The following is an 18,602-nucleotide window of genomic DNA, read 5'->3' as shown; positions in this document are numbered from 1 at the left end:
CAAGGAGTGGCTGGTGGATTCGAACTGCTGACCTTTTGGTTAGCAGCTGAGCTCTTAACCACTGCACCACCAGGGCTCCAATAAGGCAATAAAAAGGAGATAAAATGGAATAATCAATACAAAGGACATAGTTATTAATAGTTTATGCTTATTACAGTTATAATTCAGTAGAGTTATGTTTACATATTCTTTAGGACTAGCATATGTTGTTGTTAGGTGCCATCCAGTCGATTTTGACTCATGGTGACCCTGTGTGACAGAGTAGAACTGCCCAAGAACTGCCTCACAGGGTTTTCTAGGCTGTAATCTTTATGAGAGCAGATCGTCAGGTCTTTTTCCGGTATAGCTACTAGCATACACTGAGCCTATATAGTGCTGCTCTGCAGAAATCCTCAGGATCCTTCTCTTAACAGAGCCCCAGGCAATTACTATTACCTGTCTGCAAGCTGGCACTCAAGATGAGAGACTGACTTACCATTCCAGCTTTATAGAAATATTGAGGTCTTTTATACAGTCAAGGTATATATATACATATTTGTGTCTGTTTTAATATTTATGATATATTTTCACTATTTTAGAAGAAGACAGAGTTGCATCTTTTGTAATATTAATTATGATTTTTGAGTCCTTGAATAAGAAAAAAAATCCTATTTAACACCCTTTCTGTGTAGAAATAAATTCGTTATTTGACTATTTATTTGAAGATCCGGTTTATGATCTGGTTATAGACATGCACATGGGGGAAAAGTAAGGGGAGAATGAGAACTATCAGTACTTGATATATAGAGAAGGTCATATGCATATGAAGAAAAATATTTTGGAGGAGTGTTTAGAATATTTTAGACTCATGAGACAGAGTAAAAACATTTTAGCTAAGTCTCATCTTGATTTACATTATAATATTCAACTAAAAATTGTACTAGTCTTAGAAGGCAGGAGGGGACAGGAAAACTGGTGATAGGGAACCCAAGGTTGAGAAGGGACAGTGTTGACATGTCGTGGGGTTGTTAACCATTGTCATAGGGCAATATGTGTACTAACTGTTTAATGAGAAAATATTTGTTCTGTAAACCTTCATCTAAGGTACAGAAAAAAAAAAAAAAGAATTATCTATGTGAGATCAAACTGACAACAGCAACTCAAAAGGTTTGATCGGAAGCCTAGGGGGCAGTGAGTTGAAGATAATGGTGATAGAATAATTTGGAAAAGGATAGTGAGAACAGCAGCACAACTGGAAAAAACGTAATTGATGTTACTGAATTGTACATGTAGAAACTTTTGAAACGGTGTAACTTCGGCTATGTACATCTGGCTATATATATAAAAAAAAGGTCTTCCAAGATTGAGAAGGGAGAGTGTTGATATGTCACAGGGTTGTTAACCAATGTCATAAAACAATATGTGTACTAACTGTTTAATGAGAAACTATTTGCTCTGTGAACCTTCATCTAAATTACAATAAAAAAATTAAAAAAAAATTGTACTAGTCTTTTCAGTGAGTTAGGAATTTCAAAATTGATATATTTGTAATTTATAACAATCATTTTACAACTCCTGGGGGACAGGGGTAAAATCCTGCCTAAATTGAAGAAATATAAAGAATCAAGTTTTACAGCAAGAAAAGAAATGAGAATGCAGTTGAACAATGTCAAATAATGACAGTATAATAAATACCTTGTTTGTGGGCCAGAACTTTGTGTTTGTGCGACAAGAACTGGAGTTACCTCTCGACTATTTCCACTCTGCGAGAAGACAGACTTTGTTCCAGTTTGGCCGATTCTTGCAACAGACTGTAAAACACAAAAAATCTAAGGTTTGTGAATTTTAAACTGCTTTGTAAATGATATAAGACACCACAACTAGCCCATCTGCATTCTCCCAATGAAAGATTTCATAATATATACCATCATCTTAAAACTATTGAACTATTTAATAAATCATTATTTATCTAATATGAACATCAGTCTACATCCTCATTTTAACCTCAGAGTATTTTTATTTCTATATTATCCTTTTACCTTTTCCTTTAGTTTTAAAGGAAAGGCTCCAAATTCCCAGAAGCTATTCTTTTTATCTTATTGTGATCATTCTCCATTTATTACACACCCTCTCTATTTGGGGCTAAGTGCTGGGCAGTAGAGATAAAAAGAGTTTTAAGAAAAATACCATTATCAAGATTTATGATAAAATTTAATACACATTAAAAAAATAACATAGTAAGATTTTATTCTACTTCTTTGGCACTTAGTAAAAAACAGTTCTATAGGACTTTGGAGGAGAAGATTAAAAAATCCAATTATTTCCCAAATTCTCAGGATATTGCTCTTAGACTTACTATTCCCTTTCAGTATATCCATCTTTCAACAATGTCTCCGTTGGAAAAAAAAGCAAATCTTTGTTTGCCCCTTCTGTTTCCTCTAATTTATCACCTTATTTCTATTCATTTTCATCATCCAGCTTCTTTAAGAAGTGATGTATGACTATTGTGTCAGTAGACTTTTTTTAACCACCAGGTAATTTTCTTTAAAACTTACTGTTACTCTGCTTTCGGCTGTAAATAATTCTTAAATTGCTCACTATAAAATCACTGATAACAATGTTCTCACTAGATTTTAAAGCCTTATTTTGGTCTTTCCTGCATTCCATATCATTGATCATACCTTCCTTTTTGAAATTTCATGTAACTTCCTTGGGTTAAGAAGGGATCAGGGGCAGAAGAGGATGAGAAGGCAAACGGCTTTTATTATTTGGGCACTGAAGCTAACTCTTGTCTGTTTCACTGCCTAACTTGTCCTTGATAGATATGGCTCTCTTAGTTTTGGCCTACTTCACTTGGTATGCTAATAACTACCATGCTACCATGCCTTTTTTATAGCTGTAATAAACTGATTTCCACAACTATATTTCACTCCCATAACACAAGAGCAGGTAGTTTCCAACTTTTAAAAATCAAGTTTTAAACAAGTCATACATAAACTGCTTTGTAATCCCTTGTTACTACTCCTGGAGTTCCTATTATCATTTACTAAGGAGCTATTATAGCAAAAAAGGTTCAGGAGGGGAAGAGATGTTAAAAAAAACAACAAAAAAAAGAAGAGTAAAGGAGCTATGTCAGTCATTCATATACTAGTATTACTTATTTAGCTTCTATTTCTTGAACATTCATTAGGTTCTAGGCATGGCAATAGGCATTTTACATACATAAATTAATTTAATTCTCACAGGAGATATACTGACACAGATACATTTTAAACAAATGGCACTCTGGCCTCTACTGCCCTAGACCTACATAAAGGAACATTATAAAATCCTAATTCTTTTAAAAAAAGAAATTAAAAGTAAATATCTGTATGTTTATTTAGCTACATGCCTAAATAAACTAGACTTTTTGAGTTACAATCTTACTTAAACAAAAGAACAACCAGCTTTTTGTAACCTATGATAACCAGGAGGCTATGATGATGACCTACATTTAGATAAACAATTCCAAGGCAAAAACAATGATAAAAAGTTAGTTTCTCTGAAACGACCTTTTGTTGTTATTGTTAGTTGAGTCGATTCCAACCCATGGTGACCCCATGTGTGCAGAGTAGAACTGCTCCACAGGGTTTTTAAGGCTGTGACCTTTCAGAAGCAGATTGCCAGGCCTGTCTTCTGAGGTGCCTCTGGGTGGGTTCAAACCATCAACTTCTCGGCTAGCAGTTGAGCGCTTAACCATCTACATCACCCAGGGACTCCTGAAATAACCTTTAACAGATTGGAATTTTATGTGAGTTTCTTTTACCAATACTAAGCTACATTTTACATGTAAAGTACCTTTTTTGAAGGGGCTCCGGTAGATGGCACATCAATTACAGAAGTTGTGTTAGTGTAGTTTTGTAAATAGGATCCATCTCCAGGACTTGGGGTTTCTAATGGCAAAATCCCAAAACTGAGAAGAGGTTGAAATCAAGGTGTCAAAAAGTCATCAAGGCATATATAAAGCAGCAGTATACTTAAATTAGAAGGTCTAAAAGGAAGAGAATGGCAAATCAGTCTTGGGGGCAGTGAAGATCTGAGGGGCAGATTAAAAATAAGCTGTGAATGTAGACTATTCCACCCACCATAACAAAAATTAAAAAAAAAAAAAATCAAACAAGGAACTAAATTGAGCAGCAACTATTGACTTCAGGAGACTTACTAGAAATAAAAAAGAGTGGCTTTATAAAAGCTAAGATCCAAATGATAAAATTACTTTAAATTTTTGGAATTTAGACACAATTACGGGGGAAATGTCTCTAGAGAAAACTGAATGTCTCTAATCATACTTCATATTGATAGATGTAAATTCTTCCTCCATATTTTGGAAAATAACACTTCAAACCATAACTACTGCTGATTTCATCATAAGCATATAAGCATCTCAAGGGGGTCATTGCTATCCACTGCTGCAGAGTCGTAAGGACAATATCTTTTAATGTACCCACTAGCTGAATAAGGCATATTTAAGAGTTTTAAAAATTTCTCCAACATTTAACATTATTTTTATCACATGCAGTGTACTTATTTTCTGAAAGCAGGATAGGTCCATTATTGACTTATTAAGTGCCTCAATTTCCATAGTGATTTAGGAATTTGCTGTTCAGATTTACATTATTAATTAATATGAATTATTATAAGATCGTTTACTATTACAGCATATTTTGAAGTATCTTTTTTTGTCTTACCTTGGGGTTAATGGGCTAAGAGCAGCTGGTCCTCCTAGTAAACTCCGACCAGTTTTTGGTTTATTTTGAACCTGTTTAGATAATATGGAAGTTCCTGTTCCAAGAGGGACAGTATCTGGTGAAATTACAGCCGAGTCAATATAAGACACTGAGGAATCTGTATTCAAGGAGTACTTTGAATTGGAAGATTCTAAATTCAGTCTGTTTAATTCCTGAAATAGAAAATTTCTACCATGTCATTTACCATATATTATTTAGTTCAGATCTTGCTTTCTAGATTTCACAATATTGAGAACACTACAGTATGATACACTTACAATTGTGTCTTGGGGTGTCTCCGTAAGAACTGTCTCTGGTTGTCTGTGAGATAAGCTATGATTAGATACTAGTGTTGTACACGAGTTGGGCAGACAGTTACTAAAGTTCTGTAAAGATGTTAATTTAAATGTTTGGTCAGGATCTGGCTTTTCACCTGTGAAGACAAAAAAAAAAAGGAAATGAGGATTAATTTTTTTCAAATATGCATCAATCAGCTGAAATAAAGCCTTATCCAGAGTTTTCAAATTCTCCTGTCTGTTTCAGCTAATCAAATTTATCTCCCAAAAGCCCATCTATCAACTTATGGTTAAAAAACAAACAAACAAAAAAAACCCAAGATAAAGCTATACACTTAGGAAATAAACTAAACTTCAAGATGTTGATTTTAAATATAATAAATTACAAGCAAACACAGGTTTCTGTGTTTGAAAGCTGAAAGCAACTATCTCTTTTTTCAAGGCAAAGGACAGGAGTAGGGGGTTGAAACTATTGTAGATATTAAACTTTTAAGCATGTCCATGTATCTGGACACAATGATTTAAAATGGCCCTTTATGCATCCCACAGCGTATATACTGAGACACCTTCTCCCCATACTGTCCATGTCTTATTCATATAACAGTTTCTGCCCCAGGCATTCTATTATTTTCACTGGACAGTTCTTAAACAGAAAGTCATTTTGGCTAGTGCTAAACTCATAATACAACACATTCTAGAGGACACAAGATATTTAAGCTAGGTTGGCTAAACAGAAGAGACTATTGGACTTAATCTTTGGGGTCAGAGTAATGTAAGGCCATATTCCTGAAACATATGATTCTAACATATTTCTTGTTCTCAACTTTAACAGCTCTTGGCGTTGAAAAATCCTTTTCTTGTGGATAGATGATTTGAATTACTCTTCAAAAATTAATCAAGAAAAACAAAAGAGAAAGAACAGGAAATGGGGTAACCCTCCCCTGCCACCTCTACAAACCTACCTATTTCACATAATGATTCAAAGGGGGACCAGAGGAAAGGATTTAAACTAAGGCTCTTTTGGTAACATTCTGATCCTTTGGCAAGCCGATCTGTCTTGCTGTAGAGAGAAACAAATAGATTAAACAAGCTAGAAAACCCAAAACATTTATTATAAAGAAATTTTTGGAACAGAAAATTAGATAAATCTTACACATGTTCTAAGAGCACTCTTCTTGACACTTTCCTAAATTATCAATTCCCCCTTTTTATCATGCTCCAATCAGTATAAGTTAGGACAGTTCAAGTTAAGCCAGGTGAAAGCGCACAGAATATGAACTGAAAGGAACGCTAACAAACTAAACTATCATTGCTTTACTGAATATTGCCACTGCTTTTAATTTCCTGTCAGATACTTAATTAGTGAAGGAGATACAGAAAACATCCAAACTTTTCAATCTTATTCTTAACTTCTAATAAAACATCCCAGTGGCAATTCTGAAAGTGACTTAAATGCATATTCAAATGATCAGATTTTTTAACAAAGTAAAGGTGGTAGCTCTTAATGAAAAGGAAAATTTATGTTTCCTTTAATATCAGGTGTAAAATGGCTTATATTTGGAATCCAGACAATACTCCTGGGAACATACATGTACTTGGAACAATCCGGGATTATTGGAATGGACTTGCTGCCTCGCTAGCTTTTAAACGAGAGGGGGTGGGTTAGTGGTTAATAAGATTCACTGGAGCTTTCAGGTAAAAAATACTAATCACCTGATCTGAGGTTGAAATTTTTCAATACCAAATGGAGAAAAATAAAGAAACAGCAATTCTTCCAAAACTCTAAAGTTTTATGAAGGACCAGATGGCATGTAGCCAAGATTTTCAAAAGAACCCTAAGTGAAACTATCAGCTAACACATGTAATCTGACTGCCAGTGTCTCCTCTGAGAATTGTAAAGATGATTCCTTGGGGAACTAGACATTAGTTTGCCTCATTCCCAAAATTTGCAAGTTAATAGAAACAAGAATAAATGATAAAGAGGAGAAAGTACGACTAGCTGAAAGATATTTAGCTTCCTGAATGTGCCTAATATGAGCCAATAAACACACGGGTAAAAAGGGGAACAGGAAGCCAAAATGACTTTTGGACAATTTAAGTAAGTTTTGTCAAAGTCTATACCAAAAATTGTTTAGATGAAATTTTAAAAAGGCAAAATAATTGTCACAATATTGACATAATTTTCTACCATTGATAGAAAGGTGGGTACCTTAAAAATAAAATACAAAGAAAATACCACTTCCTGAAAGTAATAAATCAAGCTTGGGAACTTGTAACATAAGGCTGGGAAAAGGAAAATACAACAAAATCTCCACACCTGAGGATTATTCTAAACTTCAAATAGTTCTGTGACCATTTCTTCTATATTTTTCTCTTGTAATTTGTAAATAAAGCCATTCCCTGTGTCCTAAGTCCTCTTCTTTATATAATCTCCTCTTGTCGTAATCACTTCTATAGAGATGATTCCTAAATCTACTTTCTTGACTTCAAACTTACCTTTCCTCTGCCTGCTGGATATTCTTTTAGGGCATGTTTACAGCAGTGTAAACAAATAAACCAAAAAACCTGTTGCCATCCAGCCGATTCCCAATAGCAATCTTATAGGGAAGAATAGAACTGCCCCATAGGTTTCTAAGGAGTGGCTGGTGAATTCCAACTGCTGACCTTTTGGTCAGTAGCTCAGCTCTTTACCACTGCGCCACCATACAGGACATGTTTACTCTGTGTGATACTGCAGTGGTGGACACAGAGCCATCAAACATTTATTGTAACCCATAGGATTGTACAACACAAAAAGTGGACCCTAATGTAAACTATGGACTTCAGTTAAAAATAATGTATCAATACTGGTTAATCAACTGTAGCAAATGTACCACAGGAATGCAAGATGTAATGGAAGAAATGACATTCACGGGGGGAGGCAGTAAATGGGAACTCTGTACTTTCTGCAAGATTTTTCTGTAAACCTAAAACTGCTCTAAAAAATAAAGTCTATTAAAAAAAAATTCTACTTAGAGACATAATCAACTTACTTTTCTTCCCTGGCCTTTTAGCCAATCAATGTGATACAACAGAATGAAACACTGCCTGGTCCTGTGTCATCCTCATGATTGGCTGTGGATTAGACTGTTGTGATCCATCGGGTTTTCACTTGCTGATTTTTGAAAGTGGATCACCAGGCCTTTCTTCCTAATCCATCTCAGTCGGGAAGCTCCGCTGAAACCTGTTCAGCATCATAGCAACACGGACAACATTGATGGACAGCCAATCAGTAACTGAGCCTTAAATTTTGTACCTTCATTTTATCTCTGGTTTAAAAAAATTCCCTCCCCATTTTCACTGTTATGATCTTACTGCTTCTCACCTAAACTACCCAATAGATCCTAATTAATACCTCATGTTGCTCTTTATCCCTTCAATTCATGTTATATAGTACCCTCCTCTTTTATAGTACTAACCATAGTCTATCTGCCTTAGTTATTGATCTTTCATGTGTTCTCTCTTATAATTTATTATAAGGTTTCTGAGGATAGAGAATCAGATCTTTCTCATTTTCATATTACTTCTTTCCTGTTTTCAAGTAGCCCTGCCCCCTTGCTTTGCTTACAATGTAACAAAGTATGTACTTTTATTAATAATTTTCAAAATTGTATTGAATTGTATGAATTATTTAAATAGCTAGAAAAGAGGCAGACAAATATTGGTTTAAGCAAAGATAATCTATCCAGGGGAAAATATTCTGGAAATCTAAGATGTGATCCTTTGTTATGAAAAGCCTCTTCAATATTATTTAAATTATAATTGCATTTCCTTTTAACTTTAGCAAAAGGAAAATTCCTACAGACATTTTGATAAGTTGGAAAGGCTGCTTTTTATAATGCGTCATGATCTGATTGGTAGACCATAGAATAGAAAAAATTTAAAACAAAATTAGCTAAGAAAAGATTAGACAAATACACAAACATATACATCTAGACAGATATAAATGTATAAATGATATAAGAGCAAACTAGGGGAGAAGCCAGGTGTGGGATTATAATCGTCTGGGAGATAAAATTTCTAATTATTTAATAGAGTGATTAAAGGGAAAAAAGATTTAAGAAAATTAAACTGCTGGGGATGCTGAAAGTTAAGACAGATTTTTTTTAAACTAAAATGAGTGTCTTTACACAAAGCCCACCAAGGAGTTTCCCAAAGAATTAGGGTAAAAAAATTACTTAGATGGTATTGGTAAGAAATAGGTTAATTTAAGTACCAGACTTAGTATCAACTATGTCCTGAAGACAGAAGTCTCACGTGCTATACCAAACCAAAAACTAAACCTGTTGCCACTGAGTCAATTCCGACTCATAGCGACCCTATAGGGCAGAGTAGACCTACTCCATAGGGTTTCCAAGGAGCGACTGGTGGATTCAAACTGCTGACCTTTTGGTTAGCAGCCAAACACTTAACTACTGCGTCATAGTAGACAAGAAGACCAATAAAATGTCAACCAAAAATAGTGGAGATAAAAAAGAAAACCTAACATGCCTTAGCTACAACTACAATATGTATCTAGATTACTGTGTGCAATTTTGGTCACAAGACAGGCTTACGATGGCTAAAGTAAAAAGCTAGTTTTGGGTCAGGGTTGTCCTCCTTTGGAAACTCAACCTTTTTATCTTTATGTTGAATAAAAAGAAAGCATTCTTATTTCTCTCAAGAAAGAAAAAAATTACTTCAACCTTCTTCTTCATGAGTAGGAGCTGCCTTATCATAACACACACACACACACACACACACACACACACACAAACACTCACCTTTCTAAGAATCTGATTCAACTGCACCTTCAAAAACTTTAAAATAATTTTATTTAAAATAGTAATACATACATGGGATTTTTGTGATTTTAACACTTTTTTTTTTAAACTTTATTTTGAAATAATTTTAGATTCACATAGAAGTTGCAAAAATAATATAGAGTTCCCATGTACTCTACACCCAGGTCCTCCAGTGATAACATCCGACATAACCAAAGTACAATTATCAAAACTGGAAAACTGACATTACTACACTACAGCCCTTATTCAGATTTCGGCATTTTTTACATGCACTTGTTCGTGTGTGTATGCGTATAGTTTTATAAAATTCTATAACATGTATAGATTTGTATAACCACTACCACAATTAGAATACAGAACTGTTGCAACATCCCAAAGAAATTCCTTCAGGTTATCCTTTATACACTCGCCCCAACCCTTACCCCTGAACAACCACTAATCTGTTCTCCATCACTGGAATTTTTTCATTTCAAGACTGTTATATAAATGGGATCATACAGTACGTAAGCTTTTGAAATAGGCTTTTTTCACTCACCATAATTCCCTTATTGCACCCATGAATCGTTTGTTCCTCTTTAATGCTGAGCATATGGATGTAACAGTTTATCCATTCATCCATCAAAGGACATTTGGATTGTTTCCAGTTTTTTGCTTTCACAAATAAAGCTGCTATGAACATTTGTATACAGGTATTTTACATTCCCACCAGCAATGTATGAGGGATCCCTTTGCTCCGCATCCTGTATTGTCAGTAGTTTTTATTTTCGCCACTCTAGTAGGAGTGTAAGGAGCCCTGCTGATACAGCGGTTAAGCACTCGGCTGCTAACCAAAAGGTCAGCAGTTTGAACCCACCAGTTGCTCCATGAGAGAAAGATCTGGCAGTCTGCTTCTGTAAAGATTTATAGCCTTGGAAATCCTATGGGGCAGTTCTACTCTGTCATACAGGGTTGCTGTAAGTCAGAATCGACTTAAGGGCAGTGGGTTTGGTTTTCATTTAATATGAGTGTAGTGGTATATAACATAAGCATTTGATACTATACATTTCCCTCTAAGCACTCTTTTAGCTACATCCCAGTTTTAAATAAGCTGTGTTTTCCTTTTCATTCATTTCAATATTTTTTTTTTCCTGTGAGACTTCCTCTTCGATCTATGAATTATTTAGAAGTGTACTGTTTAATTTCCAAGTGTTTGCAGATTTTCCTGTCTGTGCATGGCTTTTTATCACCTAACTCAACTCTTCTGACCAAAGAATAATATTTATAATACTGTATTTTAGTCAATATTCTAAAAGTAAAAGGATATGGTACTCTTTAAGAATTAATATTTCTACAACATTCCTCTCACAAAATTTTTGCCAACTTCCTTCATCAATCTGCCCCCATTCTCCAATTTTTATATTATCACTCCCCTCAAATAATTTATAGTCCTCATTTACCTTTCCTTTGGAAGTCACTCAATAGATATGAAACGTCAAATTTTACTTTTTCTACCAAGTGTTTCCTAGTTATCATCTTACCTCTCATCTTATCCAGGTAAAACTGATTATCATCTCATTTGTGTCCCTCAAAATACTGCTAAAATTTTATCATACCACTTTCAGTGCAATGATAAAAACTTATAAACTTTATTTATTGTTTCTCTCCTCTTATTTTATTATAAACTCTAAAGGGCAGGAACTGTATCTTTGTATTTCCAATGCCAAGTACTGTGTCTAGCCAAAAGTTCTTGAAAAAATGACAAGAAGGATCATTCATACTTGCATGAGCTAAATCTGTTACTTCCAGTCCTTTTCTCAAGATATATGAATATATTGATAATATATTTTAATTCACTCTTGTTCTCAAAAGAGTAGTGTCAATAGCTAGACACCCCTCTACCAGTCTGAAAATGAGTACCAAAATTCAGCCAAATAATTTATTCTGTTCAAAAAGACATTTTTAAGGTTTCTTTAAAAATCACTATTCAAAATGGCCTCAGTTTATCTTGAAACAGATGATATTCTGCTTCTTTGGACAGGCAGTCCTCAATCATTTCTCCCATGATACACAACAGACGACACTTACACATACGATGTACTCCCTTGGGCAGAGTTATGAACAATTCCTTTTATGCTAATTGTTACCCACTACCCCCCCAACTCAAAAAGTATTTCAGACTGAAAATGAGTGAGAATAACATTATTACAATGATAACTAACTTTGGATTCACTTATTTTTTAAAAAAGTAATTTATTTGCAAATTCACTATTATTTACCACTGTAGGAAATTTCTTGCGACATACCTCAAAATTATTACGACTTACCGGATAAGAACTGCTATTGCTGAAACTCGTATTCAAGTCTCTTGCTAAAGAGTAACAGTGATATTTAATACTAGAGAAAAAATTTCTCTTTTATTCTTTTTCCTCAGTGAGTCACATGAAGATATTTTCCTCACCCAAGGTTTAAAAAAAAAAAAAACAAAACAAAACCACAACAGTATTATGTGCATTCAATTGTTAGGCAGTGCTACCATAGCTATTATCATTAAGGTTAATGGAGAGCCAAAAATGGGACCAACATCTTTACTACAGGTTAAACAATGGCATGGGACCAGGAAAGTGTGTACCTACTTAGCCACATGCTATTTGATAAACATAGACCAACATAGGTTTTTTAAACTACAAACATTCTAATTTTGGAAACAATTTTCTGTCAGTTTGTATCATTCTCACTTACCAATATACATGTCCCAACAGTGAAAGAGTAAAGCAAGCTGAATCACCAAACTCCGTAACAATATCATCATGGCTTTTCTGCTTATTTAACACTCCACCAGACAAGATCTGTTCCCCTTCTGCAAGCCTTTAAAACACAAATTTACAGATTTTTAAAAATTAATATAGAACACTGTGTATAAAGATATTCTTTATTACCAATATACTTCTAATTATGGAAATAAAGTAAAAAATTCATAATACTTTTAGAAAAGCTGTAAACTTGCATTTAGAATCATTCAGGAGGCTGGGAATTTATCATCTTAAAATTCTAGTCTTGCTTTTAAAAACAGAACGAGTTAAATTTAGTTTTTGTATGTATAAATCTAGTCCGAATAGGGTATTCATTACTTATGTCAAAAGAAATGCAAGAAGACTATTATACTGGGGAAAGAAGACATGAATCGTTCTTCATTTTAAAATGTCGTGGTCCTTCTTAGTTTCCATAATTTCTTGAAACAGGAATCTATAACCACATTAAACAAGACTAATATATCTTCTTTTTTTACCGCTCTTTTAAAGAGTTTACTGGAATCAAATACAGCTTTGTAGTATCATCAGGGCAGAAATTTATCTCGTGTGTAACAGATCTTAATCAAAAACTGTATAGTATCAGCCTAAGATGAATCTGAATTTTTTTTTTAATTGTTGTGTTTTAAGTGAAAGTTTACGATTCAAGTTAGTCTCATACAAAAATTTATACATACATTGTTTTGTGACCCTAGTTGCTCTCCCTATACTGTGACAGCACTATCTTTCTTTTCCATCCCGGATTTCCCGTGTCCATTCAACCAGTTCCTGACCCTCTCTGTCTTCTCATCTCGCCTCTGGACAGAAGCTGCCCATTTAGTGTCATGTATCTACTTGAGCTAAGAAGCACACTCTTCACGAGTATCATTTTATGTCCCATAGTCCAGTCTAATCTTCGTCTGAAAAGTTGGCCTCGAGAATGGTTTTAGTTTTGCGCTGACAGAGTCTGGGGGCCGTGTCTTCCAGGGTCACTCCAGTCTCAATCAAACCATTAAGTCTGGTCTTTTTACTAGAATTTGAGTTCTGCACCCAACTTTTCTCCTGTTCCTTCAAGGACTCTCTGTTGTGTTCCCTGTCAGGGAGGTCATTGGTGGTAGCTGGGCACCATCTAATTCTTCTGTTCTCAGGCTGATGAGGTCTCTGGTTTATGTGGCCTTTTCTGTCTCTTGGGCTAATACTTCCCTTGTGTCTATGGTGTTCTTCATTCTCCTTTACTCCAGGTGGGTTGGGACCAACTGATGCATCTTAGATGGCCACTCACTAGCTTTTAAGACGCCAGACGCCACTCACCAAAGCGGGATGCAGAACATTTTCTTAAAAAACTTTGTTATGCCGATTGACCTAGATGTCCCCTGAAACGATGGTCCCCAGACCCCCACCCCTGCTACTCTGTCCCTCGAAGTGTTTGGCTGTATTCAGGGAACTTCTTAGCTTTGGTTTAGTCCACTTGTGCTGACTTCCCCTGTAGTGTGTGCTGTCCTTCCCTTCACCTAAGATAATTCTTGTCTACTATCTAATTAGTGAATAACCCTCACCCTCACTCCCCACCCTCATAACCATCAAAGAATGTTGTCTTCTGTGTTTAAACATTTTCTTGAGTTCTTATAATAGTGGTTTCATATAGTATTTGGCCTTTTGTGACTAAGTTCACTCAGCATAATACCTTCCAGATTCCTCCATGTTCTGTTTCACAGATTCATTGTTGTTCTTTATCGTTGCATAGTATTCTATTGTGTGAATATACCATAATTTGTTTATCCATTCATCTGCTGATGGGCACCTAGGTTGTTTCCATCTTTTTGCTGTCGTGAACAGTGCTGCAATGAACATGGGTGTGCATATATCTGTTTATGTGACAGCTCTTATTTCTCTAGGATATATTCCAAGGAGCAGGATTGCTGGATCGTAGGGTACTTCTATTTCTAGCTTTTTAAGGAAGCGCCAAATCGATTTCCAAACTGGTTGTACCATTTTACATTCCCACCAACAGTGTATAAGTATTCCTGTCTCTCCACAACATCTCCAACATTTATTATTTTGTGTTTTTTGGATTAATGCTAGCCTTGTTGGGGTGAGAAGTTATCTCATTGTAGTTGTAATCTGCATTTCTCTAATGGCTAATGATCGTGAGCATTTCCTCATGTGTCTGTTAGCCGCGTGAATGTCTTCTTTGGCGAAGTGCCTGTTCATATCCTTTGCCCATTTTTTAATTGGGTTGTTTGTCTTTTTGTCGTTGAGGTTTTGCAGTATCTTGTAGATTTTAGAGATTAGACACTGATCAGACTTGCTGTAGCCAAAAATTTCTTCCCAGTCTATAGGTTGTCTTTTTATTCTTTTGGTAAAGTCTTCTGATGAATGTGTTTGATTTTTAAGAGCTCCTACTTATCTATTTTCTCTTCTGGTGTTCATATATCGTTAGTAACGTTTTGTATTCTGTTTGTGCCATGTATTAGGGCTCCTAGCGTTGTCCCTATTTTTTCTTCCATGATCTTTATCATTTAATATTTTATATTTAGGTTTTGATCCATTTTGAGTTATTTTTTGTGCATGGTGTGAGGTATGGGTCTTAAACAAGACTAATATATCTTAATTAAAAATTACATACTTAATGGAGTCAGTCACTTTAAGTCTTAAGTCTAAGATTTTTATAAATAAAACTCGAATAGCACTTCACCTCTTTTTATCTGTCAATTGCTTTTTCTTGATATAGAAAATCATAAACTTATTCCCCAAATCTAAAAAATCTGCCTGATTTCAATATATACTTTTAGTACATCAGAATTTGTAATGGTTTGTGTTTAAAGTTTTTGATTAAAAAAAATTATGTGGAAAAACTCTCAAGTAAGTTTACACAGCCTATCCTCAACATAAAAGGTGATATATAAAGTTCTTTTACTTTTAGCGGGACTTAAAAAAACATGAATATTGATAAACAGGATAAGAATGTCTAACAAGAATTGGCTTGAGAAACTAACTGACAAATAAGAAAGTACATTTTTAAAATTTTAGCATTAGAATCTGGATTTTAATGTTAAACTTCTCAGAAATTTTATAGATGTTTTAGCTAGCCTTATTTTGAAAGTCATCAATTAGTCACTGGACAAATAAAAATTATTTTAAATTTTTTATGAGGCTAAGTTGTATCCCCTCACTGTAAACCTATATACTAAATACACATATAGGCTTTTACAAATACCTAACTGTTTAGTAACTTTTACCATTATTCCATCTCACACAGCATAGAAAAGAGTTTAAGAACCAAATCAAACTAAATCTGTTGCCGTCAAGTTGATTCCGACTCACACAATAGAACTGCTCCAAGGAGCGGCTGGTGGATTCGAACTGCCAGCCTTTTGTTTGGCAGCCTAGCTCTTAACCACGGTGCCATCAGGTCTTCAGTTTAAGAACATAACTATATTTCTAGCTGTCTGTTTCATTACAGAGACAGCTGACTTGGTTTAGTTGTAATGTGCAACAGAGATGCTCTCCTGAAACTGTTCCATTGCTTCAAAGATGTATGGGGTAGTGGTTCCCAAACAGAATGATCCTTTTTTTTAAAATTGTGCTTCAAGTGAAAGTTACAGTTCAAGTTAGTTTCTCATTGAAAAGTTTACATACAAATTGTTTTGTGACGTTGGTTGCAATCCCCACAACGTGACAGTATGCTCCCCCTTTCCACCCCTGGTTCCCTGAGTTTATTTGTCCAGTTCCTGTCCCTTCCTGCCTTCTATCCTGCTTTTGGACAGCAGTTGCCCATTTGGTCTCGTACATTTGATTGAATAAGAAGCACAATCCTCATGTCTGTTATTTTTTGTTTTATAGGGCTATCTAATCTTTGTCTGAAAAGTGGGCTTTGGGAATGGTTTCAGTTCTGGGTTAGGAGAGTGTCCAGGGGCCATAGTCTCACGGGTTCCTCTAGTCTCTGTCAGACCAGTAAGTCTGGTCTTTTTTCATGAATTTGAATTCTGTTCTACATTTCTTTCCCCCTCTGTCCGGCACGAAATAGAACGATCTTGGAAGGAAATTCTTAATTACACAACTACCTAAAACTGCCAAGTGGGCATTAATCTCAGATGAACTGGTAGGTAGGCAGGCTTATTCTAACTGGTCTAACACTGAAAGCAAAGGAAAGGAAATATCATTTGTGATCACTTTAGATTTTAGGAACTGATGGGAATTAGTTATAAGTTTCTCCAGAGTTAAAATCTATTATTAACTATTATAACAATGAAATCTCTCCATAACAAAAATAATGTCATAGTCAACAGTATAAACATTTCAAATGTTACTGAAATAGACAAATCCTTACTACCAAAAAAGAGAGGGGAAAAGGCAGTCAATTTAATCTCTCAAAAGAATTTTATCCAAAACTCTACAGTGTAAGTAGAACAAAATTAGCGAGAAAAGATTTAAAAACTTACTTGCTGAGATCAACACAACACTTTGCAAGCAGGTATTTACATTGCGGAGTAGTACAGCTGTGTCCTTTCAAGAGTCTATATGCTTTATATGCCTTTCCTGAGCGGTAATAACAGGTTGCCAGTAAAAACAAGGCTTCTTCGGAGTGTACTAAGAACATATATATATGAAAAGAAAAGTTGCCTATGTTGAGTGGTAATCATAACTTATCTGGCAGTACACAAGTTTAACAACAAAAGAAAATTAAGCATCTTATTTAACACAAAACTATTATTTATTAATTCAAACTTGAATTAAAGAGAAATATTTTGTTGATAGAAAAGTTAGTTACCCAACTCCTGATTACCTTCTCCCTACAAGGAACCAAGGAAATAATAGAAAGATACTCATGGTGTTCTATGTAAGTCCTTAAAAAAAGCAAAACACATACCAAAAGAAAAAAAAAACAAAAATAAAAACCAAACCCGTTGCCACGAAGTCAAATTCTACTCATAGTGACTCTATAGGACAGAGTAGAACTGCCCCATAGTTTCCAAGGAGTGCCTGGTGGATTCAAACTGCCAACCTTTCGGTTAGCAGCCATAGCACTTAACCACTACGCCACCAGGGTTTCCAAAACACACACACACACCTTTAAATAGATTTTAAAAAACCCAATGCCATCGAGGTGATTCCAACTCACAGTGACCCTGGAGGACAGAGAACTGCCCCTTAGAGTTTCCAAGGAGTGCCTGGTGGATTCAAACCACCGACCTTTTGGTTAGCAGCCATAGCACTTAACCACTATGGCACCAGGGTTTCCAAAACACATACACATACCTTTAAACAGATTTTAAAAAACCCGTTGCCGTCAAGGTGATTCCAACTCATTGCGACCCTATAGGACAGAGCAGAATTGCCCCACAGGATTTCCAAGGCTGTAATCTTTACTGGAAGCAGACTGCCACATCTTTTTCCCTTAGAGCAGCTGGTGGGTTTGAACCACCACCCTCTTGGTTAGCAGCCGAGCACTTTAATCACTGTGCTACCAGGGCTTCTTTTAAATAGATTACTAGTAAAGTATCCTGATTTTTAACGTTATATCTTTCTGATAGAGCCTTTGCAGGATAGACGTCAAACTTCAGTAGAGAGGGAAACTGAGAGTTATAAACCTCTTTATCGATCTGAATAATTTCCACCGCAAGGAAAAGGCCAGATTAAAAAAAAGAAAAAAAAACACAAAAAAAACCCCACAACATTTATTTTCTCTAATACCCAATATACACTAAATTATATTCAAGATAGTTTAGGATAACGGGAAGAAAACAAAATTAAATCGTGAATACCCATATCATTTTAACATTCAGTTGACAGACTTGATACTTGTACAGTAACAATTAAATTGCTCTCCAACGGGAAACTTGCCACATTTTCCTGAAATGTTAACTTCACTCAAAGATTTAGGCTAAAAAAATGACTTCAAATTTTGTTCTTGTAAGTTTTTTGTCATATATATGTTCAAGTAAAAATCAATGGAATACTTCTACTCTGATT

General features: G+C 35.1%; 1 protein-coding gene across 9 annotated transcripts in view; it reads right to left on the bottom strand.

The window, feature by feature from the left end:
- CDC27 (cell division cycle 27) overlaps positions 1 to 18,602 on the bottom strand; it is a 72,190-nt gene that overhangs the window by 34,094 nt on the left and 19,494 nt on the right. For 4 of the 9 annotated variants that reach the window (XR_002823715.1, XM_023729386.1, XM_004374247.2 and 1 more), the window contains exons 3-9: positions 17,072 to 17,219; positions 12,583 to 12,708; positions 6,004 to 6,101; positions 5,024 to 5,178; positions 4,707 to 4,918; positions 3,817 to 3,931; positions 1,675 to 1,808 (exon numbers count right to left, since the gene is read on the bottom strand). Coding sequence is in view for 8 of the 9 variants with exons in the window: in XM_023729386.1 (XP_023585154.1) it covers positions 1,675 to 1,808; positions 3,817 to 3,931; positions 4,707 to 4,918; positions 5,024 to 5,178; positions 6,004 to 6,101; positions 12,583 to 12,708; positions 17,072 to 17,219 (988 nt within the window). In the remaining variant the exon portion in view is untranslated. The remainder of the gene's footprint in view (positions 1 to 1,674; positions 1,809 to 3,816; positions 3,932 to 4,706; positions 4,919 to 5,023; positions 5,179 to 6,003; positions 6,102 to 12,582; positions 12,709 to 17,071; positions 17,220 to 18,602) is intronic. The other 5 variants (XM_004374248.2, XM_012554960.1, XM_023729389.1 and 2 more) reach the window with 3 other exon arrangements.

The sequence above is a fragment of the Trichechus manatus genome, unplaced genomic scaffold (genome assembly GCF_000243295.1).
Source record: "Trichechus manatus latirostris isolate Lorelei unplaced genomic scaffold, TriManLat1.0 scaffold00028, whole genome shotgun sequence".
Lineage (NCBI taxonomy): Eukaryota > Metazoa > Chordata > Mammalia > Sirenia > Trichechidae > Trichechus > Trichechus manatus.
Note: the sequence above shows the minus strand (reverse complement) of the source record. Positions and strands in the feature narration are given on the sequence as shown.